The sequence below is a fragment of the Mesoplodon mirus genome (assembly GCF_964341445.2).
Source record: "Mesoplodon mirus genome assembly, chromosome: 2".
Lineage (NCBI taxonomy): Eukaryota > Metazoa > Chordata > Mammalia > Artiodactyla > Ziphiidae > Mesoplodon > Mesoplodon mirus.
This window is the reverse complement of record NC_138977.1, coordinates 142,147,283-142,175,137: the sequence shown is the minus strand read 5'-3', so window position 1 is coordinate 142,175,137 and position 27,855 is coordinate 142,147,283. Positions and strand designations below refer to the sequence as shown.

Here is a 27,855-nt window from a genome sequence, read left to right as displayed (position 1 = left end):
CATAGATGATTACAAGGCTGTACTAAAACTTTTACATATGCAGAGAGATCTAATATCTAATTTTCACTATAGCCTTGTGCAATAGCAATTATTTTCCATTGTGCAGGTGAAGAGGTAAGCTCAGCTAGTAAGTGGTGAAGCCTGATGAGTCCAATTCTGTCTGAAATATGTCCAATTTGTCCAAAATGTGTGCATTCGACACCACGTTATTTTTTCTGAGTACTACAATTTAATTTCTGTGGTTTATTTCAGTCAGAATTCTTGAAGAAGTTGTTTGCATACTGTTCTCAAATTCTTCCTGTGGTTAATCCAGTGACTACTTTTCAGTCCTATATTACCTGACTTCTTTTGTACCATTTGACACTGAAGTTCTTTTTAAAGGTCCCACTTGAGATGCTGTCTTCAGTTGGTTTTTACTCTCCCCTGGTTTTCTACTTCTGACAACTCTTGGGGGGTTCATTAAATGTATAGACTACACGGGGGGCGAAGTGACTCTCTATATTGAGTCTTCCCATTGGTAAGCATACATAGCTCCCCTTTTAAGTCTTTTCAGAATGACTTTCAATAAACTTTAATAACTTTCTCTGTACAAGTCCTTGGTACCTTTAGTTATTATCTCAAATGGTATCTTTTTAAAAAAAAATAATTATGTGTTGTAACAGTTTGTTGTGGGTAACAGAAACTCAACTGATTTTTATATATTCTTGTATCAAGCAGCCTTGCTGGAGTATTTTCAGTACTTTATTTGTATTTTATTTTGACTTTCAAAAAACTTTTTATTTAGGAAAAATTATAGAAGATTTATAGAAGAGTTGCAAAGATTTTACAGAGTTCCCCTGTACCCTTCACCCTGCTTTCCCTAAGGTTAACTTCTTGCATAACTGTGGCACTTTTGTCAAAAGTAAAAAAAAAAAAAAAAAAAGTAAAAAACCGATACTGATACATTACTGTTCACTACAGACTTTATTTGGATTTCACCAAGTTTTCCACTGACATCCTTTTTCTGCTCCAGGATCCAATCCTTGCATTTAGTCTCTTAATTTTAATGCAGAAAACTGTACCACCCACAAAGAATAAGTTTTGTCCCTTAGTTTCCAAATCTGTGTGTGTGTGTGTGTCTGTGTGGTGTAGGTGTGTGGGTGTGGTGTAGGTGTGCGTGCACGTGTGTGTGGGGTGTAGGTGTGTGTGTGCGCGTGTGTGGTGTAGGGTGTAGATGTGTGGGGTGTCGGTGTAGGTGTGTGTGGTGTAGGTGTGTGCATGTGTGTGGTGTGTGTGTGGTATAGGTGTGTGTGTGTGGTGTAGGTGTGCGTGTGTGCTGTAGGTGTGTGCACAGTGCACCCTTGTGAGCTGGCTTGCCTGACCACTCTTTTCCAGGCTCTGCTGGCTCTACACCCTCTACTCCTCCTGCACATGTTGGTGTGTCCCAGGATTCCATCCTTTGCCCTTTACTTCATGCCTGTTACACACTGTTCTGGATCTCATTTTATATCTCCCTGTGTGGGTTTGCAGCAGCCTGTGTGTCCAAGGTAGCCACTGTTTGCTATGATTACCAAATCTTTATTTCCAGCGTAGATTTCTTTTTTTGAGCTCCAGATTCATATAGCTGACTCTCTTCCGGATATCTCTGTCTGGATTTTCCACAGACTGTCAGTATGTCTTAAGGGAACTTATCTGATTATCTTCCCTTGCCAACTTGTCCCTCCTCCTGTATTTCCCATCTCAACAATCTCCCAAATATCCAAGGCAGAGAAACCCGTGGCTCAGAGAGAAATCATTCTTTCCTTCCTTCTTCTTTCCCTGCCTCCTTCTTACCTCCACTATCTCCCTTCATTAACTTTTTTTTTTTTTTTTTTTTTTGCGCGGTACGCGGGCCTCTCACTGTTATGGCCTCTCCCGTTGCGGAGCACAGGCTCCGGACGCGCAGGCTCAGTGGCCATGGCTCACGGGCCCAGCCGCTCCGCGGCATGTGGGATCCTCCCAGACCGGGGCACGAACCCGCGTCCCCTGCATCGGCAGGCGGACTCCCAACCACCGCGCCACCAGGGAAGCCCCCTTTATTAACTTTTAATTCTTTTTCCTTCAATTCTCACATATTTATCAACTTCTCTCCATCCTGTTTCATGCAAAGCTCTCATTCTTTCTTCTTTTTTCATACTATCAAACTCCTTAGCATAGTCTTCAGAGCCTCTGGCCTCTCCAGCCTCATCCTGTCCCTCGATGCCCTCTCACACAGTACGCCCACCCCCTCACTCTGTGCTGGCCACACCCATGTACCTGACATTCCTTGGCTGTGCCATGCTTTCTGTCCCTTTCTCCTTTGCAAGTTACATCAGGATGCTTTTGTTGTTGTTGCTCCTACTCTCTCTTTTCCTGACTAACTCTGCTAATTCCTGTAGTCTCCATTCAGTTGTCACTGCTTCCAGGAAACCTTTCATCTCCCAGGCTGGGTTAGGTGTACCTTCTGAGTGTTCTTGGATAGCTTGTGTGAATTTCTCTCATGGCACTGACATTTTGGAGCTCATCTAGTTATCTGTGTACCATCCCTCTTCTCCTCGACAGTATTGTATGTTCAAGGTCAAAGACTGATGATGTATTTTCCTTTATGCTTCCTATTGCTTAGCACGGTACCTGGCACATACCTATTACTAGTAAATGTTCATGAATGAATGAATGAATGAATGTATTCACTGTTCTCGGAAACACTGACTTGTCTATTTCCCCAAACCATATTCTTTCACCAGGGACAAACCTCTCTAAATGTCAGCTTCTTTATTTATAAACGAGGAGGGTGCACTGGATGATCTCTGAAGTCCTTTACTGCTCTAACAAATTAGTATTCATGATTTTAAGGTTTATCATCCTTGAGCCTATTCAAAAGAAAATGATACAAATTCAGGAGGAAATTCCAAAAACGGAGTTGCAAAATGTTTCGAGCAATAGTGGTCACATTGAAGTAATAGTTCAGCTTTTTGGTTATACTCTGTTAACTAAATGTGTCAAGTGCTAATAAATGGTCTGAGCACTTGAACATTTGAGTAGTTTACTGTGAAACAGAGTTTCTGTTCCTTTGCTTACATATCTAAATCATTTTAGAGAGACTGTGCAAATTCTCCTTTGCTAAAGATTTTCAAGTAAAAGTTAGACAACTGTTTCTCATGGATATTGTAGATGGGATTTAAGATGTAATTGTATAGTGATGGAACCAATTGACCCCTAAGATCTTGCCTAATGATGAGATTCTTCAATTTTGTGGTTTACAGCTTTTGTTTTTATGCTACAACAGAGAAAAAAAGTTGAATTTTAAACTTGGATAACACACTGTGTAGTTTTCCAAGTTCATCTCTTACTGGATTTAATATCAACATTAGAAAGCCACCAGAAGTCTATATTTATCAAAATTGTTGACTTCTGTGCATCCAAAACCTGAATATAGTGGGTGATCTCCAGCGTGCTGAAATGACCGGGGCTACATCAGTGTTCAAGGTCCAATTTAGAAAGGTTTTTTATTGTAGACTTTTTTTAATTTTAAAAACTTTCAAAATGTAAAATATAACATAGATACAGAAAAACACATAAAACAAATTTGTACTTTAATGAGTTATTACTAGGTGAACATTTTTGTAATCGTTCCTCAAGTCAGAAAACAGAACTTTGCCAGTCACCGTAGAAGCCCCTCTGTGTGTCCCCTGTCCCAATCACAGTCCCCTGCCTCCCCAATAAAAGTGTACAGGTCTTTAATTACTTCTTTGAGTTTCTTAATAGTTTCATCACACTGATAGGCATCCTTAAATATTCTGCTTTAGTTTACTTTTTAAAGTATGTCAGTTTTAAGCCTTTTTTAGTCTCAGGTCCTCCTTCCATCTTTTTTTCTCCCTAGTAATTGATTGTTGAGGAAATTGGATTATTTGACCTGTGGGGTTTCTTTAAAGATTTTTTTTTTTAATGTGGACCATTTTTAAAGTCTTTATTGAATTTGTTACATTATTGCTTCTGTTTTATGTTTTGGTTTTTTGGCCTCGAGGCATTTGGGATCTTAGCTCCCCAGCCAGGGGTCGAACCCACACCCCCTGCATTGGAAGGCAAAGTCTTAACCACTGGACTGCCAGGGAAGTCCCTGACCTGTGGGGTTTCTCAGTCTGGATTTTGCCTATTGCTCTAGCTGTCTTGGACTTGGCTGTTTAGGCTGTGTGGCTGTTTCGTGCCTCAGTCCTGAAATGACATTCTACCTGGAATATCATTCTATCTAGTCTCCCTACCCTATACCTTGTTCATGAGGTTATCTCCTAGATATCCTTCAAAACTTAGCTCAAACCTCATCTCTCCTAGAAAGATTCTCTGATTTTCCCTCTAATAATAGATATGTCATTTTCTGTAGTCTCATAGCACCTGTATAATGCTCCAGTATGACACCAAGGACATTGCTGCAACGGTTCCTTTACCCGCTTTTTCTCGTGTGAGATGCTTTCAATCCATCAGACATTCACAAGAGACTTCTATGTGCCTGGCGTTGTGTTAACTCACAGGATACAGAGATGGATATAGTTCCCTGCCCTCACAATCAAAGAGGGCCAGACAAGTATGGTACAAAATTGTTCCGAGTAGAGGAAGCAGGATAAAGGAGTATAGAGGAGAGGACTCCTATCATAAACTGAGGGGAGAAGGGAAAAGGGAATGACCACAGAAGGTTTTCCAGGGTAGATTATAATTCCACAGTCTAGCACACTGCGTGCAAGAGAATTGGTACTTATTTATACTACAAAAAGGAATGTTCTATTTTATAGTCATTTATTAAGCACTTTTTAGGTGGCAAGTTTCACATTATCCATATTATGGAGAAAAACAATGTTTTTTTGCTTTTTTGATAGCTATGACAGACACTTTTCAAGTGTATAAACAGCTAGATTGAAGTATTAAAATCGGGTTTAGTTTTATATAAGGTGAAAATCAAGGCTTTAACCTTTATTCTAAATGTAAAAAATATACATTAATATTTTCTATTTCCAGAAACTAGGGTGAGGATAATAGTTTCCCTGGTTAGGCACAGAAGGGAATAGATCATTTTTATGGTTCAGAAGAGTTGATGATAAAGTTATCCAAAGTTATCCTCGATTTTTCAGAACAAATTTTTGCTAGCTTGTCTATTGTTTCATTTCCTGAAAAGTATGGAAAATTTTACATTGTATTCGTTATGTGGAAATTTAATAGAATTCCTATCATTCCCTATCTTGAAGTGCCTGATATTTAAAACCACTCCTTTAAAGAAGACCCTCTTCCCACTCTTCCTCCAGCAAACAAAACATGTCTTTGGTTTATGCCTTTTCTATGTCGTAAGATCTTTGCTTATTAAGAGTCTTCTAAATCTCAAGTATGATTATTTTATTGTAGCTTTCCTCCCTATGAAGCCAGTCCAGTATGAAACAGTGACTGTCCAGTGTCCTTGAGTACTGGCTGAGATTTCACACTGTATAGAATCCAAAAGTATCTCAAGGACTGTCTCTGGAACATTATTAACACAGTTTTCATACCTGTTATGGACTGAATGTTTGTGTCCCCCCCCCACCCCCCAAATTAATGTGTGGAAATCCAAACCCTTGATGGAATGGTATTAGGAGATGTAGGGCCTTTGGGAACTGGTCATATTATGGGGGTGGAGCCCTCATGAATGGGATCAGTGTCCCTACAAAAGAGACCCCACAGAGCCCCTTCTGCTATGTGAGGACACTGAGAGAAGACAGCTGTTCGTGAACCATAAAAAGGGCTCTCACCAGACACTGAATCTAACGCCATCTTGATCTTAGATTCCTTAGCCCCCAGAACTGTGAGAAATAAATGTTGCTTAAGTCACCCAGTCTATGGTATTTTTGTTATAGTAACCTGAATGGTCTAAGACAATACCCTTTAATAAATCGGTACCCACATTTAACATTAATTGCCCAATGAACTGCCTTAGTTACTTTTTGTTCTTTTATAACCCCCCCCGATTTTTTATTAGAGAAAGTTTCAAATATATACAAAAAATAGAAGAACCAATTTAATGACCCCCACGTATCCATCACCTAGCTTCAGTAGTTATCATCGCAGTCTTGTTTCATCTATACCTGCCTTAGCTCTTTACCCCCTTCCCTACTACTGGATTGTTTTAACTATATCTGAGACATCATGTCATTTCATCAAAGCATTTGAAAAATGACTACATAAATTATTACATAAGTGATATGTATGTATTAGTGCATATTAGATACATAAATGATTGATATGTATCTCTAAAAGACTGGTATATATCTCTAAAAGATCCTTTAAAAATAATTACAGTTCCATTCTCATGCCTAAAAATTTTAAAAATTCCCTTAGAAGTATAAAATATCCAGTTAGTGTTAAAATTTCTCCTATGGTCTTACAGTAATTTTTATAGTTGGTTTGCTTTCATCAAGGTTTACTCATTGCTTTTTAAAATAAATTTATTTATTACTTATTTATGTGTTTTTGGCTGCATTTGGTCTTTGTTGCTGTGCGTGGGCTTTCTCTAGTTGCGCCAAGCAGGGGCTACTCTTCGTTGTGGTGTGCGGGCTTCTCATTGTGGTGGCTTCTCTTGTGGAGCACGGGCTGTAGGCGCGCGGGCTTCAGTAGTTGCAGCACATGGGCTCAGTTATTGTGGCTGACGGGCTCTAGAGCGCGGGCTCAGTAGTTGTGGCTCATGGGCTCTAGAGCACAGGCTTAGTAGTTGTGGCACACGGGCTTAGTTGCTCCACGGCATGTGGGATCTTCCTGGACCAGGGCTCGAACCTGTGTCCCCTGCATTGGCAGGCGGATTCTTAACTACTGCGCCACCAGGGAAGCCCTACTCATTCCTTTTGATTGATACATTTCTTACATTACTTTTAATTGAGAAACTTCCCTCTTGGAACTCATGACTGCAATTATTTCATGTTTAATATGGCATACACTTGGCATTTTATTCTACATTATTTAAAAATTCTGACAATGCTAACATTGTTTTTATTATAAAAGTAACATGTTCAACCGAGAAAAAAATTTTAAATATCAAAAAGTGTATGAAAGTAAAATATTATTTTCCTTTTATTACGCTGAAATAACTGTTAGCTCTTTGGGATTATTTTCTACTAATATGTATATATTCCATTGTATAATTTTTACATAGTATGTATTCCCTCTGTTATTTAGGCTTAATTTGCTTTTCTAGTTCTTAAGGTAAAAGCTGAGGTTTTCATGATTTTTTGCTTTTCTAATATAAACACTTAAAGCTATACCTTTCCCTTTAAGCATGTTGAGTTTTTATTACCATACAATTAGAAATATTTTCTAATTTCCCTTGTGATTTCTTTGATATGTGTTTTGCTTGGAAATGTATTGCTTAATCTCCAAGTATTTGTGGGATTTTCTGGATATCTTATTATTAATTTCTCATATTACACTCTGTATGATTTCAGCCCTTTTAAGTATATTGAGACTTGTTTTATGGCCTGCATATAATTTATTCTTGGGAGTATTCCTTGAAAATATGTATATTCTGCAGATTTGGGGTGTAGTGATCATTAAGTGTCACTTTAGGCACATCCACATGTAAAACAATGAAGTTGGACCCTCATACAACATACAAAAATTAACTCAAAATGGATCAAAACCTAAATGACAAGGTAAAACTAAAACTCTTAGGAGAAAAGCATAGGCATAAATCTTCATGACCTTGGATTAGGCAGTAGTTTCTCAGATATGACACCAAAAGCACAAGCAGTGAAAAAACAAAATCAATAAATTGGATTTCATGAAAATTAAAAATGCTTATGCATCAAAGGATAATACCAAGAAAGTGAAAAGACAAGCTACAGGATGGGAAAAGATATTTGCAAATCAGATATCTAATTAGGGTTTGTATCTAGAACATATAAAGAACTCTTACAACTCAATGAGAAGAAGACAATCTAAAACATGGGCCAAGGATCTGAATAGACATTTCTCCAAAGTAGATATACAAATAGCCAATAAACACATGAAAAGATACTCAACATCAGAAAAATGAAAATCAGAACTAAGAGATACCACTTCACACCCAATTAGGACTATAATAGAAAAAACAAACAAACAAACAAAAATCACCACCACGGACTATCACAAATGTGGCCTGGATGTGGAGAAATTGGAACCCTTAATTTCTAGTGGGAATGTGAAATGGTTGCTTTGGAAAAGTCTGACAATTTCTCAAATGATTAAACATAGAGTTACCATATTGACTTCTTGGTATATACCCAGGAGAAATGAAAACATATGTCTACACAAAATCTTGTACATGAATGTTTATAGCAGCATTATTCATAATAGCCAAAAACTGGAAACAAACCAAATGTCTATCACCTGATGGGTGGGTAGATCAAGTGGGGTCTCTCTATTCAACGCAATGTTATTTGGCAATAAAAAAGAATGAAGTACTGAAACATGGCTATAATGTGAATGAACCTTGAAAACAATATGATAAGTGAAAGAAGCCAGTCACAAAAGACTACATATTGTATGATCCCATTTATATGAAATATCCAGAATAGGCATATCTATAGAGACAGGAAGTGGATTAGTGGTAGCCTAGGGTTGGGGATGGTGGTATTGGGGACATAGGAGGTGAACCATAGGAGGTGTGGGAGGATGAAGATGTTCTAAAATTGATTCTGGTGATGGTTGCACAACTCTGTGAATATACTAAAACCACCGAATTGTATTGTACACTTTAAATGAATTGTATCATACATGAATTATGTCTCAGACTGTTAAAAAACAAAAGTACCAGGGGTACCCACAGTACAGGACAAGAGCCAGTGATATTACTTAACATCATGGTAACTTTGGAAAAAGAACTTATAAGCTGAAGTTAATTGATATGAAAAATTCAAGTCCACTAGGCAAATAAGCATAGGATCATTTACCATGCTGGCAGAGTTAATTTTTTTTTAGCATAGTTTTCAAATGACAGTGATGTTAAGAAGAGACTAAAGTTTCAGGTAAATGAAACCTACCTGATATTTAAAAAAAAAAAAAAAAAGTCAGGTCAGGTTGGCTGATAACATTATTCTTATATTCCATATACTTACTGATCTATTTCTTCTGTCAGTTTTTGCTTCAGGCAATTTATTATTATAGCACATTATCTATTATTATGTGCTACATGTTTAAAATTATTATGTTTTCTTGAGGTATCTGACCCTCTTATCATTATGAAATAACTTTGTTCATCTCTAGTTATACTACTTACCTTGAAGTCCACATCAGATATTAATATAGCCATACCAGCATTCTTATAATTAGGGTATACATTCTATATTTTTTCCCACATTACTTTCAACTTGCCTGTATCTTTGTATTTAATGTGCTTTCCTTGTAAACAACATAGTTGGGTTTTGCCTTTTAACTTCTTGACAATTCTTCCTTTAAGTGTTTAGTTCATTTACATTTGTTCAATTATTGATGTGTTGGGTTTAATCTGCCATCTTGGAATTTGTTTTCTAATTTCCCCATCTGTTCTTTGTCCTTCTGTTCCTCTTCTGCCTTCTTTTGGGTTGAGTACTTTTTCATATTCCATTTTGTCTAAGACAGAAATAGCCCAGCTATTAACTATTTGGGTAGGTCAGGATTATCCTTGCTCTTGAAATCTACCATTGTCTTTGAAGATCTCTCTTCATCCTGCTTTTCTTTTGGTGAAGGCTCAGTGATTCTCAGAGGGCTCTCTCTCAGCTCTGTTCCACTCCCAGCTGTCACTGGACTGTTGCTTTGCACTCGGCAAAGCCTTAGGTGCTTCAGAAGGATCTCTTAGCCCTTCTGTTCTGTCCTCTGCCTCTGGTGTGTGATGGTTGTGCCCTAGGTGCAAGCTCTGTAGGAGAGAACTGGCAGGTGGGTATGGAATTGCTGTTTGATTAGGGCTCCTTAGAAATCCAGTTCTTCACGTCAGCAGCACTTAAAAGTTTGTAAAAGTTCAGCTGGTTTCTTTATACTCCCCATTTTGATAGGGTTAGTCTTCTTCCTGTCAAAGATGGAAGCAGGTCATCTTTTAAGTGGGGGAAGGGATCATCTGTATGTGAAATTTAGTTTACTTAGGTCTCTTTGCATCTCAGCTCTGATGGGTTTTTAAAGAAAATCTATGATTTTGTGGATTTTCCAGCTTCTTATTGGTTTCAGGCTCTGGTTACTTTTAAAGTTTATATTTTTATAGTTATATGTTAATGGAAACACTTTTCAGACATCTACAATTAGTGTTTACTTTATAATGGCTTATCAAATGACAATATCCTAATGTGGAACCCCAAGAAATCTGTGAAAAGCCAATGAATAAATGAATGATGACGTTTACTTTGGGTACTGAGTTGCAGGTACTGACCACACATTAATATCCATAATCTGCCTTATGACCAGTAATACACATTTACAAGATGGTGGGCTTGAGCTAGCCTACAGTTTATTGATAAAGTGCCAGGAAAAAATTATAGTGATTGACTATGCAGTCTTGCCTCAGGAGCATTTTTACAACCATATGAGTTAAAAAGAGATGCAAATACATTCATAATTAATATGGCTTATCTACATCACTTTAGAGCTATATACAAGGATTTTTATTCATAATCATTAATTTTGCTTATATTTGTTAAAAATAAATCTTATTTTCTACAGTTTCCCATAAAGTTTTGAGAGAGGCTTTATGCCTTTCTCCGTTTAGTTTTCATGTCTTGATTATATTCCTTTTACTTTGTACTGTCTTTTAAGATTCTGTAGAAGAATTTCACCTGGAGTGACTGGCACAGAGGAGAATCAGACATTAAATGTCCAACAAATATCTTTTTATAAAAAATGTAAATTCTCAAACATTCATAAAGTAATGAGAATAGAATAATGAACTCCCATGCTTCTAATAACTACTGACATAGGTTAATCAATCTTGTTTTATTATCCCACCCATTTTATTAAAAAATTATTGATTGATTCCTGGAATATCTTATTTTATTTTTTTCCTGGAATATTTTAAAGCCAATCCCAGATGTTATATCTCATTTTACCCGTATGTTGTTCTACCTGATAGGAAAAAATTTAAAACATAATTACTATGACATAATTATGTCTAACAAAGTTAATAGTAATTCCAGAATTTTTCAAACATTGCCTTTTTGTGCCGTGTTTCCTAGCTGCCCGGAAACAGCTGGGAAAATTAAATTTACTTTATGTTTCTAATGTTATCCAAATAATATTATTCTGATTTCCAGAATTTTGAATATTCACTGCTTTTTTCTATTGCTCTCAAGAATGTCCTAGATATGTTTATAGGCCACAGAATAGCCTATGAAAAAACTTGTTCTGGGACCCAACCACATTTTATACACACTGTGTACTTGATACCCTTATGGTGATTTATAACGCAGGTTATGAGAGGCAAAGTTCTGAGAAGTTTGACAATAAAGAGTTAACTTGACTTAACCAAGAATTTCCTAAATTTATTTGGCCCCAGAACCTGTTTTTTAAGTAATCTCTGTTAGCCAAAATACATTTTGGGGAATGCTGTTCTAGGCAGGAGAATGCTGCCTCTGAATAGCAAAACAAATTTTAAACTTAATTTTAACTGAATTAATTAGATGATTATTTGTCCCTATGGCATTATCATCATGATCATGTAATATCTATTTTTTTTGTTTTCCAACAGTCTGCTTAATATTGATAATGTAGGGTAACACATAGGTCATCCTCTTCAGGATCTTACATTCTGAAAATCTTTCATCACACTATAAGCAAATTAAGCATAAACATTTTGTTTGTCCAATAGATATTTGCAAAAAAAATCTATGAAAATCTTTCATCACACTATAAGCAAATTAAGCATAAACATTTTGTTTGTCCAATAGATATTTGCAAAAAAAATCTATACATCACAATCCCTCCATAAAGAAAGATAAATGCATTTGGTATTGTATTGAAGGGGAAGCTAGAAATAAGAGGTGAGGAAACTCACGGAAATACAAACCAAAAGATAATAGTGAGCGATTATATTTTATTTGTGAAGAATTGGTTAAAATAACTTTTAAAGAGTTTAAAGTTAGGCAGTAGTGTGGAAATTCTCATAAGTAGTTTATATATTTATGTACTCTTAAAATATGTTCATTTTAAAAAAAATCTAAGTAGTTAACAGGGCCAAGTGGAGGCTAATTACACATGAAGGGAAAAAAATTCTCCATCTGTCACTCTTATCCACTCACTGACACTGGATTGAGAAGGGAGTCAAGAGGCACTCATACTTTAGTGGGTCTGCCTCTCATTCTAACAGAATTTAATTGACATCTGTCCCCTGTCCCCCAGCTCCTTGGCTGGATGCACAAGCGCCTTGTCTTTACCCTGTATGTTGCATAAACGTGTAGATGCCTCTTTTTTCTATGATGCTACAAAGGTAATTTTTTCTCCATTACTTATAGTCAAACTACAACTTCAAGCAGAAGAGAGAGGGGTTGTGTCTATCAAAGGAGTGTGTGCGAACCGTTACCTTGCTATGAAGGAAGATGGAAGATTACTGGCTTCTGTAAGTAATGTTTTCTCTTTTTGTACTTTTAAAAAAAATTTAGCTTTTATTGCTATGAATTTACTAGTATTGGTATTATTAAATCTTTATTAAGGGTTTTACAGGTATATCATTTAATCTTCACATTCATCCTATAAAATAGAGTGTTATACTCTATTTCACAGAGGCAAAAACTAAAGTTTTGAGGGAGTAATAAAGTAACCAAGAAAACACAGGTCATATGAGGCAGAGCCTGGATGGCACGCCAGGACAGCATGCCAGGCAGTCTTGACTCCAGAGCAGGAACTCTAATTCACTGCATTTTACTGCCTTTGCTGCAAAGCTATTACACTATAGTTTTATTTTTAAATTATTATATTTTTAATAAATTTACTTTTGGACGCGTTGGGTCTTCGCTGCTGCACAGGCTGTCTCTAGTTGCGGCGAGCGGGGGCTACTCTTCATTGCAACGTGCAGGCTTCTCATTGCGGTGGCTTCCCTGTTGCGGAGCACGGGCTCTAGGCGCACGGGCTTCAGTAGTTATGGCACACAGGCTTAGCAGTTGTGGCTCTAGAGCGCAGGCTCAGTAGTTGTGGTGCACAGGCTTAGTTGCTCCACGGCATGTGGGATCTTCCTGGACCAGGGCTCGAACCCGTGTCCCCTGCATCGGCAGGCGGATTCTTAACCACTGTGCCACCAGGGAAGTCCCTAAAACTATAGTTTAAAAAAAAAATCTTTATATTGTGCAGTTGTCTGAAGATCATTGGGATGGACATATAAAATTTTGAGTATGAGTTTTTGGTGTTGTTTTTTTTGTTTTTTTTGTTTTTTTTTTTTTTTTTTTTTTTTTTGCGGTACGTGGGCCTCTCAGTGTTGTGGCCTCTTCCGTTGCGGAGCACAGGCTCCGGACGCGCAGGCCCAGCAGCCATAGCTCATGGGCCCAGCCGCTCCGCAGCATGTGGGATCTTCCCGGACCGGGCACGAACCCGTGTCCCCTGCATCCGCAGGCGGACTCTCAACCACTGCGCCACCAGGGAAGTCCTGAGTATGAGTTTTTAAGCTTCTTTCAAATATGACATAGAAACACTTGCCATTTAGAATACTATAAAATAGAGACAATAATGATCGTATCTCAAGAGTTTTTTTTTTGTTTTTATTTATTTACTTTTTTGCAGTACACGGGCCTCTCACTGTTGTGGCCTCTCCCACTGCGGAGCACAGGCTCCGGACGCGCAGGCTCAGCGGCCATGGCTCACGGGCCCAGCCGCTCTGCGGCATGTGGGATCCTCCCAGACCGGGGCACGAACCCGTGTCCCCTGCATCGGCAGGCGGACTCTCAACCACTGCGCCACCAGGGAAGCCCATATCTCAGAGTTTTTGTGTGGAGTAAATAATTTATATCAAGTGCCAAAATCAGGGTCTTATACATAATAGGTCCTCAAAATTGTTACTTCCTCCTCATGTTACTTCTCATTTATATATAAGCTCATTAAGGGCAGGGACTTCTCTATTTTTTTACTTTTTATCACAGCTACTCCAGGGTCCTTGCTGCTGGCTAGTATTCTTTCCATTAATACAGGCTCCCTGTCAACTTCACCATTATTACAACCAGGATTGTATGTCTATTGAGCAGACACTGTGTGGGGAATGACGCAGGGAAGCAGATCAGTATAAAAGACACAGATTGTACTTCTGTCTCATTGGGGGAGTAGATAAGACATGTACCTAAAAGTGCGTGTATATACAAACCACAGCCATAATACCAATACCAGTAGCCGGTTATATAGCACTCTGTAGCTTTCCCCACAGAATGAATCTAATAGTACTGAGCAGTTGTGGTGTTTTGAGCTTAGTTTTTGAATTTTTTTCTGAGTGAAGATCTTTGGATTTTTTAAAATTAATTTTGTATTGGCGTGTAGTTGATTTACAATGTTGTGCTAGTTTCTGCTGTACAGCAAAGTGAATCAGTTATACATATATCCACTCGTTTTTAGATTTTCCCATAGGTCATTACAGAGTATTGAGTAGAGTTCCCTGTGCTATACAGTAGGCCCTTATTAGTTATCTATTTTATACATAGTAGTGTGTATATGTCAACCCCAATGTCCCAGTTTATCCCTCCCCTTTTCCCCCCGATAACTACGTTTTTTACATCGTGACTCTATTTCTGTTCTATAAGTAAGTTCATTTGTACCATTTTTTTAGATTCCACATATAAGTGATATATATTTATCTTTCTCTGTCTTCACTTAGTATATAATTTCTGTGTCCATCCATGTTTTTGCAAATGGCAGTATTTCATTCGTTTTTATGGCTGAGTAATAGTCCATCGTGTATATATGTACATCTTCTTTACCCATTCCTGTCGATGGGTATTTAGGTTGCCTCCATGTCATGGCTATTGTAAATAGTGCTGCAGTGAACACTGAAGTGCATGTATCTTTTCAAATTACTGTTTTCTCCGGATATATACCCAGTGGGATTGCTGGATCATATGGTAGCTCTATTTTTAGTTTCTTAAGGAACCTCCATACTGTTCTCCATAGTGGCTGTACTATTTTACATTCCCATCAAATGTGGGAGGATTCCCTTTTCTCCACACCCTCTCCAGCATTTATTGTTTGAAGATTTTTTGATGCTGGCCATTCTGACTGGTGTGAGGTGATACCTCATGGTAGTTTTGATTTGCATTTCTCTAATAATTAGTGATGTTGAACATCTTTTCATGTGCCTCTTGGCCATCTGTATGTGATCTTTGGATTTTTGAAGGGACTGAAACAGACTTACAGAGAAATTACAGAGGAAAAGAATATTCAACCATCTGACTGATCATCTGACAAAGATATGTTTAATATATTTATGTGATTTTTGCATAAGTCTTAGTGTAGCGGTGCTCTTTTCTTGTAATTGAATAAATTTTAGAATCTTCTTCAATAGCTAGTATTTTTTGAGTGTACAGCATACTAAGTACCATGCTAGGCACTAGGGTTATAAAATTGAATACAAAATGGCCTGTGCCTTAATAAGTGACAATCTGGAGAGGCAGAAGTGTAAATAAGTATTCGTAATAATGTGTAAGGGGGGTGGCTTTGAAGTGTTCTTCTATATGTTGCATGTATGCATAGTAATAAAGGAAAGGGAGTGATTAAACTTGTCTAGATTGGGAAGAATGACCTACAAAGAGGATTTGACATAATGTAGAGGAAGGGGTTTATCAGGCAGTTTGGGAGCAGAGGAATGGAAATCAGGGTATAGATAATTCTAGGACATGGCACTAGGGGTTTCTCCAGAATTACAATTCACTACTGCTGGAGTGTAAGGTGCAAAGGCAATAGAAGGTAGAAGGGAAGAGATGAGGCTGGAGAAGCAGGTAAACTGCCTGCTGAAGTACCTGATAGCACCATGCTGCTCTCAGCAGTGGGAAGCCATAGAGTTTTAAGAGACACATGAGATTTGAATTCAAGAAAGAGCTCTCTGGCAGCAGCACAGAGGATGGATTTGAGGGGTCCAAGGCTGGTGGAGACAGGCCAGTTAGAAGGCCATGGGAATAGTCCAAGCAAGTGATGATCAGAACCTGGCAGTAACAGGATGAAGAGGATGGAGTAAAGTGCTAGCACTGAGGCTGACCAGAGTTAGGAGCAGAGTAGAGGGAAAAGTCAAAGATGACATCCAGGTTTCCAGTTTGGATGAGGAGGTAGATGAAAAAGGGGGAAGAGGAAAAGAGCAAGTGCTGGGAAAAGGTAATACAGTTTCAAATTTAGTCTTATCTAGTTTGAGTTGCCTAAGAGAAATTCAGGTGAAGATGTTCACTACATAGTTGGAGTTACGGGTCTGGAGTTTAGAGGAGAGGTGTGTGTTGATATATAGATTTGGGCGTCATAAGCATATATGTGGTGGCTAAAGCAGGGGAATGGATGAGGTTTCCTAGGCAAAAAAAATATAGCTATGAAAGGCTGACTACTTGGAACTTTCACTTCTTCCACTGTTTTTTTTTTTTTTTTTTCCTCTACCAGCCTGTTGTCAACTCAAGGGATGATGTAATACTTTGGGAATCTACTGAAGTAGCATTTTAAATATTTCTAGGGCAGTGAATCAATGGGTAATTTTGGATGACCTTGACCTTGTAGAGAGAAGGGGGGTTAACCCTGCTCTTCTCACCTCAGAATGTAACAAAACACCGTGTGAATCACTTTGTCTCCTGCAATAGTGTTGATTTGGCTACTGTCAGACAGTAAAGGTGGTGGAGGAAAGTAAATACATACAACATTTGCTTCTGTCTCAACTATGGACAACACTAGTCAAATTGACACTAGTCGAAATGGTTTTAAAGCTCTAGGCTTTGCTATGTCTGTCTGTCTTGTAACTTCAGATTGTTACCCTGTGGTTTTCCACTTAAAGAGATCAGAAGATCCAGTAATCTGGTAATCATGGTGGCCCTGTAAGATAGTCATTGGAGGGGTTATTTATCTTGAGAACACAGGCTGGAACACAGGTTCATCTGTAATGATAAAAATAATTGTCAAAAGTGATGAAAACAGAAGCTACTCTACCTTATTAAAATTTTTTTTAAAAAAATTGAAGTATAGTTGATTTACTATGTTGTGTTGATTTCTGGTGTAGAGCAATGTGATTCAATTTTAAATACATATATATATTTTTCATATTCTTTTCCATTATAGGTTATACAAGATATTGAATATAGTTCCTTGTGATATATACACTAGGACTTTGTTGTTTATCTATCTTATACACAGTAGTTTGTATCTGCTAATCCCAAACTCCTAATTTATCCCTCTCCGCTTTTCCCCCTTTGGTAACCATAAGTTTGTTTTCTATGTCTGTGAGTCTGTTTCTGTTTTGTAAATAAATGTCAATGGACATTTAGGTTGAGAAGTTACTCTACAGTGAGTCTTTGAAACTACTGGGGTCTGTAAAAGAGGAGACAATTTAAGACACTAGACCTAAAACCTGAGCTGTCTTCTCATTCTTAGAGAATTCTCTACAAGTTAGAATTCAGAGAATTCTGACCTCTTCTCGTGGCACATAGGCATTAAGCTTCCCAAACTGTTGATTCTGTAGAAGCATAAAATGCTCTAAACAGTGTTTTCTAATTTCTTCTTTAGCTAAGCAGGACCTTTCACAAGATTAAGGTCACAGCATTCTATTTAGTCTTAAGTATGTTTCTGTCCCCTTGGATGTGTGTTAATTCTTCCAGATACAACGGATTTCCTTCAAGCTGGTACAGTAAGAGTTAATTTAGCAATACTCAGAAATTTATCACAAACTCTGTAGGGACAAAGCCACAGCTGTTACACATAACTGGAATATTCAGGATTTATCAGTTTTCTTTGAGGAAAGGCACCAGCCAAGATCCAGTTGTTCCAGCTCCCGTCACTGGATCTATTCCATGCCAAGGTCACGAGTCAATCTCTAGTCTTACCATTCAATTTGTGTGGCTTGCTGCCTTGCCTCTTCAGCAGCAATCCTCTTTCAGATTAGTCTGGGTGGGCTGTGTCAATTTTCAGATGAAAAAGTAAGTGTCCCTAAAACAAGGGACACTTACCCCCAAACCAAGGAGGTGGTGGTGGTGGTGGTGGTGGTTCAGGAAGTGGCATGTTTTCCTCTGAGTCAGCTCCATAGGCACTGAGCTGTCAACAATAGCAACTTTCAGGCAAGAAATTAAAAGTCTTGACCCTTGGCTATTAATAGCATCTGTTCCACTGTTTAATGGGTTGAGATGAATCACTGATGATGAAAGACACTGTAGCCGGGGATGTCAGCAGGGACCTCACTCAGGTGACAATGGGAAGAGACAACTGGCATGTAAAAAAGAAAAACAAAACAACTTTGGGGGGCTTCCCTGGTGGCGCAATGGTTGAGAGTCCGCCTGCTGATGCAGGGGACATGGGTTCGTGCCCCAGTCTGGGAGGATCCCACATGCTGCAGAGCGGCTGGGCCCGTGAGCCATGGCCGCTGAGCCTGCATGTCCGGAGCCTGTGCTCCGCAACGGGAGAGGCCACAGCAGTGAGAGGCCCGCGTACCGCAAAAAAAAAACCCCAAAAAACAAACCAACTTTGGGATAAGTCCAGTATTGTGACCAGTAGCCATCATTTGGGGATGCAGATGTTCCTTATTACCTAGAGACACTGGGGTTTATGAACTTGCATTTGCCAAAGGCATAATTCTTCCCACTCTTCTTCTACAAGGCCCCATTTCAGACTGCTATGTTATGGCACATCCCTGGGTTCTTCTGCATTGTATCCTGTGTGCGATTCCTACACTGATTTGTAAAACATTATAGTTTACCCTCAGAAAAGCATGCTGGATAATAACACATTTTGGTTTCTAAGAGTCAGGTTAGGTTGATTACTACCAGTTGAGAGTATTAAAAAAGACTAAGTTGTGTACCATTTTTTTCCTCCAACATCTTCACATATTAATAGCATGAACGTATTCAGGCTAAGGATTTCTCACTGTTTGAAACACTTCTTAAGTGTCTTTACCCTTCTCTGAAGCTAGAAAATATAAATGTTCAAAGAGTAACTATATTTACCTGCCAAAGCCTAAATTTGGAGGCCGAAGTTGAGTAGTTCTTTAATATACAACAGACTCTGTATTCCATTCCATAGCAAAATAAATTTTGTTGCTATGAACAACAGAAGCCCAGGACAAATATTAGGATCTATGATTTCTTCTATGTTCAGAAATTGCATATAATGAGGTTAAACTGTAGTCTTAAGTTTAAATCACCAAACAACCTCAGTGTTAGCACTGGTATGAAAAAATCTGCCTGGTCTTTAGCTGCTAGAAAGTTGCACATTGTTTTCTATATTATGCGACAGATTGTGATAACCTAAACAAAATAATTCAGTAAGTAATAGAATGTGTGTGATCTGTGTTGATCCGTAAGAGTCAAATGTGCAAAAATTATGTATCGTATCTGAGAATATACATTTGATTACTGTAAAAGTAAATTTTTTTTTACTTATCCAATAACTTTCTTACTTGAGGGGAAATGAAACTTAAAGAGACTTTTGAGGGTTCACTTATACAGAATGGTGATATATACTGATTAAATTTGTCAGAAGAATGCAGTAAAGAAGAATATCATTTTTCAGAGATAAAATACTAGATTAAATGCAAAGGTTACTGCTTAATAAGAATTATTGCTTCTTTTAGAATCCAATCTTATAAAATTTTATATAAGCTACATACATATATCACAATATTAAGATTAAATTTACTTTTAACTTTTTACAATTTGTGTCTTTCTTAGTTTGTTTTGAAATGATACTTACACATCATGTCTGTTTTTAATTCTCAGAAGCTGTGTAAGCAAAAGCATTCTTGGACTCATGTTGAGCAAACTCTCTCATAAGCCAAAACTGCAAAATCAAAGTACTGTAAAAGAATAAACAATCCAAAAAACAGAGCATGGGGGAGTGAGCATAAGGGTCAATCTAACATTTAGCAGTGCAGGAGAATTCTGAGGCCAATACATAAGGACAGGGGATGGTGGGGGGCGGCAGGGGGAGGAGAATTTACTCTAGTTCTTATTTTCTTATAGTATGCCAGGGCTTTAAGATTGTTTTAAAGGCTTAAAAATTGTTAAAGATTGGGAGGGGGCCTCCCTGGTGGCGCAGTGGTTGAGAGTCCGCCTGCCGATGCAGGGGATACGGGTTCGTGCCCCGGTCTGGGGGGATCCCATATGCCGCGGAGCGGCTGGGCCCGTGGGCCATGGCCGCTGGGCCTGCGCGTCCGGAGCCTGTGCTCCGCAACGGGAGAGGCCACAACAGTGAGAGGCCCGCATACCGCAAAAAAAAAAAAAAAAAAAAAAAAAAAAAAGATTGGGAGGGATCTTAAAGATCATCTAATCCAGTCTTATTTCACAGATGAGAAAAGTAAGGTTCAGAGCGGTTAAGTGGCCTGCTCAAAGGTACAAGATAGTTAGGGATCAAGGCAAGACTGGAACCCAGGTTTCCTGGCTCATAAAGATCCTCACAGATGTTGTTAGGATAGTCAAACTCTTGCAATGGGCCAACTGGCTTAGTTTCCTCAGGGACTAAATTAGTCCATAAAATTAGACTATATTCTATATTTCAGTACTTAGGCTGGATTTTCCTTGGTCTTAGTTCCTTTGTTCTTATTTAGATTTTGCAGTGCCATTGAATGGTATTTTTACTGTAACCTATATAAAAGTTTCATTTATTCATTAATTTAGCAAATATTTATTGATCACTATGTGCCAGGCACTGATACAGCAATAGAACAGAAGAAAAACAACAGAAGAAAATCTCCACCCACCTGGCATTTATAGTATGGTGAAATAAAGTGGATATGTATATATAAATAAATGATCTGTATTTGGATGTTGTAGAGCACAGAAATGAATGAGATGCTTTTATCCCTCATAGTGTAACTAGAGTTACTAAATTCAGTTACTTGAGATTCTTTTTTGCGGTCATACTTGTAGCCCTAAGGTCAGGTTTTTTTAAAAATAAATTTTGATTTTAGATTAGTAGTAGGTTTACAGAAAAGTTGTGAAGATGCAGTACAGAGAGTTTCTGTATACTCCACACCCAGCTTCTCCTATTAACATGTTACATTAGTATGGTACACCTGTCACGACTAATGAACCAATATTGATACATCATTATTAGTTGAAGTTCACACTTTTCATATTTCCTTAAGTTTTACCTCATGTCCTTTTTCTGTTCCAGGATCCCACTCAGGATACCACATTGAGTCATCATGTTTCTATAGTCTCCCTTAGATCATGACATTTCCTTAGACTTGCCTTTTTTGGATTACTTTGACAGTTTGAGGAGTACTGGTCAAGTATTTGTTAGAAAGTCTTTCAGTTTGAGTTTGCCTGATGTTTTCCTCATGATTAGACATGGGTTATGAGTATTTGGGAGGTAGATCACAGAGGTAAAGTACTATTTTCATTGTATCGTTTCAGGGAACATGCTTATCACTAATAATATTAACCTTGGTCAGCTGGCTGAGGTAGTGTTTGTCTCCACTGTAAAGTTACTGTTTTCTTTCCCCTTTCCATATTGTATTTGGAAGAAAGTCACTATACACAGTCTACATTTAAGAGATGGGAGTCGGGGTGGGGGAGGTTTATGCTCCGTCTCCTTGAGGAGGAAGTATCTGCATAAATTATTTGGAATTCTTTTGTATGAGAAACAACTTATTTTATTTAGTTAATCATGTATATCAGTATATATGCATGGATATTTATTTTGTACTTTGGGTTATAATCCAAAACTGTATTATTTTGTTGTTCAAATTGTTTCAGCTTTGGCTCTTGGGAGCTTTTTCATTTGGCTCCTGTACTCTTTGACATATTCCAGTCAATGTGGGGTTTTTTGAGCACTTCCTTATTTTATGTCCTCTAAGAGTGCTCCAGTCTCATCTTGTATATTCCCTACTCCAGCCCAGAATGAGCCATTTCTCTAAGGAGGCTTGGTTCCTTCTACTGGAAAATGGTATCAGAAACCAAGATCTGGGCGTGCTTGTTGCTACCGAGGTGTGTCTGCTTCCAGGCCCTCTTATCTGACCGAGCAAGGAATATAGGCATATACCAACCTGGATATATATATATACACACACACACACACACACACACACACACACACACACACATAACTATAAATACTTCTATATTTAACCATCTGTAGTCAACTAAAAATGAGTACATACTGATGTTATCCAACCCTAATCCAACAGTATCACATGAACCATTTTAGCCTTCCCTGCTGGCTTGTCTGTAACCACCCACTCCAATAGCGAGAAACCTGGTTCCTACCATTTCCTAGGGTCAGTTTTTCATTATGTATAAATACGTCACATCAGTTTACTTTCTTCTGAAATTTCAACGTAAATTAAATATATAGACAAAATACAAATCAAACTATTTAAAATGTTGATTATGCTTTTTCAAACTCTATTTGATTCTTTCCTATTCAGATGCCCCGACAAGGGGTCAAATTTCCAGCACCATCTTTAAAATCATTAGCATCACTGTTATCAGTATCAACAAATGGTTACTGTGCCCCTTATATAGCACCATAAGCTAAGCTAGTTCATGTGGATAATGCTCAGGCAAGTCTTGAGGTGTGGCCTACCACTGATGTATGACTAATTTATATTACTCTTATGCATGTACATCTACATTCATTTTTTAGACTGCATACCTTTTAGAATTGAGAATATGGCTTATTGGAATTATTGTAACTTAAAACACTTCTCAGTATTCCAAATAAATTAGTACTTTTCAAGTTCCAATTCTGTGGTTATTAGCATTAGTAAGAGGGAAAGAAGGTTAAGTGATTTGTCTCTTGCAGAGTATGTGCTCAGTAAACACTCTTTATCTCCTTTAGGACATCTAATATTTATCTCAAACTCAGCATGTCCAAAACTGAGTTCCTAATCTTTCTCTATAAAACCTGTTCCCACTCATAGCTTTCCCCATCTCAGCAAGTCCATCATCTAGAACATAAACTTCAGTGCCACCCTTGATTCCTCTGTATCTTACACTGCACATCAGATCTGTCAGGAAACTGTGTTGACTCTGCTTTCAGAATACATCCAGAAGCAGACAGCTTCTTACTATCTCTGCTGCTGCGACTGTGGTCTGAGTCTCCCTCTGTCTAGGTTACTGAGCAAGCCTCTAATGGGTGTATCTGTATCTGCATCTGCCTTTGGCCCAGAGTAATCTTGAGAGCCAGAGTAATCCTGGAAAAATGTCAGATCATGCTCAAAAGTCTACAATGGCTTTTCAATTTCTCAGGATAGAAGCTAAAATACTTACAATAGCCTATAAATCTTCTATCTCATTACCTCTCTGACTTCATTTCCTTGCCCCTTCAAACCCTCTGCTTCATTTACACTGGCCTTCTCGCTGCCCTTCACACACTTTAGGCATGATCCTGTTGTAGGGATTTTACACTGGCTTTTCCCTCTGTCTGCTTGGGATGCTGTTCTCTGGTATCTGGAGGGTTAACTCCAGCTCCTTCAGGTTTTTGCTCAAATATCACTTTCTCAGTGGAGCCTACTGTGGCCGTGCTATTTAATACTGCAGACTAATCTGTACCCACACCATCCCCCATCCCTCTTATCCTCTCAGTTTTACTTTTTCCCGTAGGATTTATCGTATTTTAGCAATTTATCCAATTATGCTTACTGCTTATTTTGTGTCTCCCCCATTGAGGATCTGACCACACAAAGGCAGGATTTGACCTGCACAAAGGCAAGGATCTTTGTTCAGTTTTGTTCACTGATGTATCCCACTGCCTAGAAGAAAAAAATTACGTTAAATGAACAAATGCATTATTTGAGCTGTGTGCTTTCTGTATCCCAAAATTATTCTTAAATTAAAAAAAATAAAGGAAAATGTAATTTGATGAAAAGGTGTCAGATGGACACATGGGCAAAGGGTATCCACAATCTGAAATAAGTTACTAAGAGCCTTGAGTTTTATTTATTTATTCTGCCGATTTTATTTATTTATTTTTTTGGAGTGTAGTTGCTTTACAATGTTGTGTTTGTTTTTGCTGTACAGCAAAGTGAATCAGCTATACATATATATAAATCTCCTCTTTTCTGGATTTCCTTCCCACCACAGAGCACTGAGTAGAGTTCCCTGTGCTATACAGTCGGTTCTCATTAGTTATGTTTTATACACAGTAGTGTATATACATCAATCCTAGTCTCCTAATCTATGAGCCTTGAGTTTTAGGTTCCTCATTTGTTAATGAGTATATATGATACATTATGTCAGAGGACTGTTGTGGTATTTAAATAAAATGATATGCATGAGAGCAGTCAGTAACCATGAATTAAGGGATTTCCCAGCTCCTGGGCCTATATAAAATAAGGCTTGAAGGCAGGGTACAATTTGTTATAAGCCTTTAGAAGCTACTTACCACTTCCTCTGTGATGTCCTCTGAAGATCTCCTTTTCTCTTAAGTTTGAAATGGTGAGCAGTTAAACATTGAGTATAGGAGAAAAAGCTCTGTGAATATGTTTATAAAGGTTAAAAAAATTACACTGCATCAGTTTTTAACAGGATTATTGACATCACAACCAATGAAGATGATTTGTAAACTTAGGATGGAGAGAACTGAAAATTGCTTAAAATGGGATGTTAGATGCATGCTTTTATTGAGGCTGAATTTTGGCTCTACTACCCATTAAAAAATGCAGTTTGTTTTCAAGTGCACATCAGCTGTTTAGTAAACTTACATGTCTGAATGTTCAGCACAGATGCACAATTTCCTTCTCTCCCCTCTGTGTAAAAAGGTACAAGTAACCTCTGTTTAAAAAAAAACACAAAAACTTGTGGTTTCCATAATGTATCAATATTATCCACTTAATCCCTGGTACTATTTCTTTTCTCTAAAATACTAGCAACTGGCTGAGAAGGCAAATATTACTGGCATGGTATGTATCCCAGTTGGCCAAGCATTATAGGGAGTGCTAACTAGCAAGGTGGGACACCCTGTAGGCTGACTGAACACCAAAAAATGAGCATATCAACGTCCTGAGGATAACTGACTGATGTGGTTTAGGTCTGTTTCTGGGAAATTAGCCCATGATGCTCAATGCTGACCTTTCATGTTATCTTTACGATTACATGACTTTTCACTCTTTACTTTTCGACTCCTGACCTTAAACCTGGAATAGAGAAAGAGGAAGATTTTTATTGGTGGCACTAAAAAATGACAAGATAAAGTAAAACAGGTTAATTTCAGTTAATAAAGGAAGCACAATAATTTCAGCAAAGGTAGCAAGTATTGGCTACAGAGTATACGTGTCACTGTTATTACATTTGAATCTCTTTGAAAATCATGAGACAGTCCTGGGTATCGTATAGCTGGGTCCTTGTGCAATGTATGCTTCTTTGTAAGGCTACCTGTGACTTATTTGCACTTAAGTTGCTTTCTTAGTAAGTTACAAAAAAAAAGAATGAGCAACTAGGTAAGTTTGCATTTCAATTTTTAAAAGTTCAGTTAACAGTAGTCAAAACATTAAAGCCAAGTAAATATCCAGTAAAATTCTTATCTCTAGAAGCCGACTACAGGAGCTATTAATCACTTTTAGGTCTTTCTTGTTACTGGATGTATGTCTCTTTTGGAGACCACTGAAATCTATGTTCATGGGATGTTTCAAGTCTGAGCCAGTGTGGTTCCTACACCACCTGTGAGCTCTTGCTGCCTAGCACCTGACCTGTCCATTGTGGGGCTGGAGAATGGTCCTTGGACTGCTCCTCCGAAGAAATGTGCTTGCAATTGTCCTGCTGATATGCTGTGTTCCTGCGCTGCGTCTTTCTGCAGACTCAGATTCTGTCAGATTTTGGCCTGTTGAGTCTCACTAGTTTGACTGTCCTGCTGAACCCAAAGCACTGTGTACTGTCGTTAAATATTTAACATGAAAAGTATGACAACAACTACTAATTTTTCCTTTGTTTTTCAGAAATGTGTTACAGATGAGTGCTTCTTTTTTGAACGACTAGAATCTAATAACTACAATACTTACCGGTCAAGGAAATACTCCAGTTGGTATGTGGCACTGAAACGAACTGGGCAGTATAAACTTGGACCCAAAACAGGACCTGGGCAGAAAGCTATACTTTTTCTTCCAATGTCTGCTAAGAGCTGATCTTAATGGCAGCATCTGATCTCATTTCATATACCTCATGAAAGAAGAGGTATATTTTAGAAATTTGTTGATGAAAGAAAAAGAAAAATGTATACAGCTATCTGCTCAGTTTAGGTAACTGGTCAGACAACCTTTTATCTAACAGTAAAATATTTAACCATTGCCTTAGTTAAAACAACAACAAAAACAAAAATTCCTGGAAAATGCATAGACTTCCACTTTTTATATAGCATTTGCCTTTATCCAGTGAAGCTTACTTACAGCTACAATCTTTTTCATACATTTGCTTCATTTGAAAAGAGGCTTTTAAAATGTGCATACGTACAAACAAGTTTTCTTCGTGGAAATCATAGACATTAGAAAATTTAAGTCAGATATCCAAATGTCCACTACTTCTTATAATATGGCACACATTAATCTACAGGTACAATTTATTTAAACATTTTAAAACCATGTAAATATAAATTTAATCCATGCCTATCATAGTTTTATAACTGTCTGGCAGTTCCTTGTGATAGATTTTATAGAACAAGCCTGTGTAAACTGCTGGAAGTTCTTCCATGGTCAGATCAATCTTGTCAAACCCTTCTCTGTATCCATAGAGCAGCAGCCTAGCGACTCTGCTGGTGATCGGAGTTGTATTTTCAGTCTTGACTAGGTCACTGAGATCCATCCACTCACACCTTAAGCATTCACGCTGGCAAAAATTTATGGTGAATGAATATGGCTTTAGGCGGCAGATAATATACATATCTGACTTTCCAAAAGCTCCAGGATGGGTGTGCTGTTGCCGAATACTCAGGAGGGACCTGAATTCTGACTTTATACCAGTCTCTTCAAAAACTTCTCGAACTGCTGTATCTCCTACATAGAAGAAAATGTACAAATCAATAAGGATCACATTTTTAGGAATTTAATCATCAAAGATTTTCAAGAAGCATTTTCTAAACGCTCAAAAAGCACAACTTTACCCTAAGAAGATAAAGTTTTCAATGTAAACTCTTTGCCTTCTGGACATCCTGAAGTACCGAAGTATTTTCTTACCAATGTATACCTAAGAAGCTTTTGAAATATTGAATATTTCTTTGGCTGCTACTTGCAGGCTTATTACCCACTTATATATATATTTTGGGAGTCACATTTTTAAAAATTCTTCCTGCTTTATTTCCCCAAAGGTGAAAACATAGGTTGCAAAGCTGCAGTTACTATTCCTATGTATTTTTTCATTATTATCCTCTTCCTGATTACCCATTAAAACTGCCTAAATTCATAAACATCAGAATTGAGAAAAAGTGATCCATTCTTCTTTATAAAAGTCTGGAGAGCTACAGAATGTACTGAACTATGAAATGATTCAACTCTCCCCTGGTCTCTCCTGGGACTGTCAAGCCTCTGAAGTCATAGAGCAGACTCCTTTATAACCATTTTGTTATGCTCTTGTAGTTATCCTGTGAGTGGAATCCCACCATGGTTAATTTTTGGCATTTTCTTTGTTTCTTGCAATTTCAAAGAACTTGGATTCATTCCTCCAACAGTAAAATGCTACAGTCATTTCATCAGAAGTTTTCAAAAAACTTGCAATTTACAGAATTTTATAATACAACTAGGGTTTTCACATTTTATAAGGTTGATTTTTCAATAATATGCAAATT

At 37.8% G+C, this 27,855-nt stretch overlaps 2 protein-coding genes across 4 annotated transcripts in view; one reads left to right on the top strand and one right to left on the bottom strand.

The window, feature by feature from the left end:
- Positions 1-26,208, top strand: part of FGF2 (fibroblast growth factor 2) — a 56,862-nt gene extending 30,654 nt beyond the window's left edge. Inside the window, exons 2-3 of the mRNA XM_082639076.1 lie at positions 12,453-12,556; positions 26,018-26,208. Coding sequence (XP_082495202.1) covers positions 12,453-12,556; positions 26,018-26,203 — 290 coding nt within the window. The 3' untranslated portion in view covers positions 26,204-26,208. The remainder of the gene's footprint in view (positions 1-12,452; positions 12,557-26,017) is intronic.
- Positions 26,209-26,669: 461 nt separating this feature from the next.
- The window catches only part of NUDT6 (nudix hydrolase 6), a gene marked incomplete at its 3' end in the record, with an annotated part of 33,888 nt that continues 32,702 nt past the window's right edge, over positions 26,670-27,855 (bottom strand). For all 3 annotated transcript variants that reach the window (XM_082639048.1, XM_082639047.1, XM_082639049.1), the window contains one exon: positions 26,670-27,067. In XM_082639048.1, the coding sequence (XP_082495174.1) occupies positions 26,670-27,067 (398 nt within the window). The remainder of the gene's footprint in view (positions 27,068-27,855) is intronic.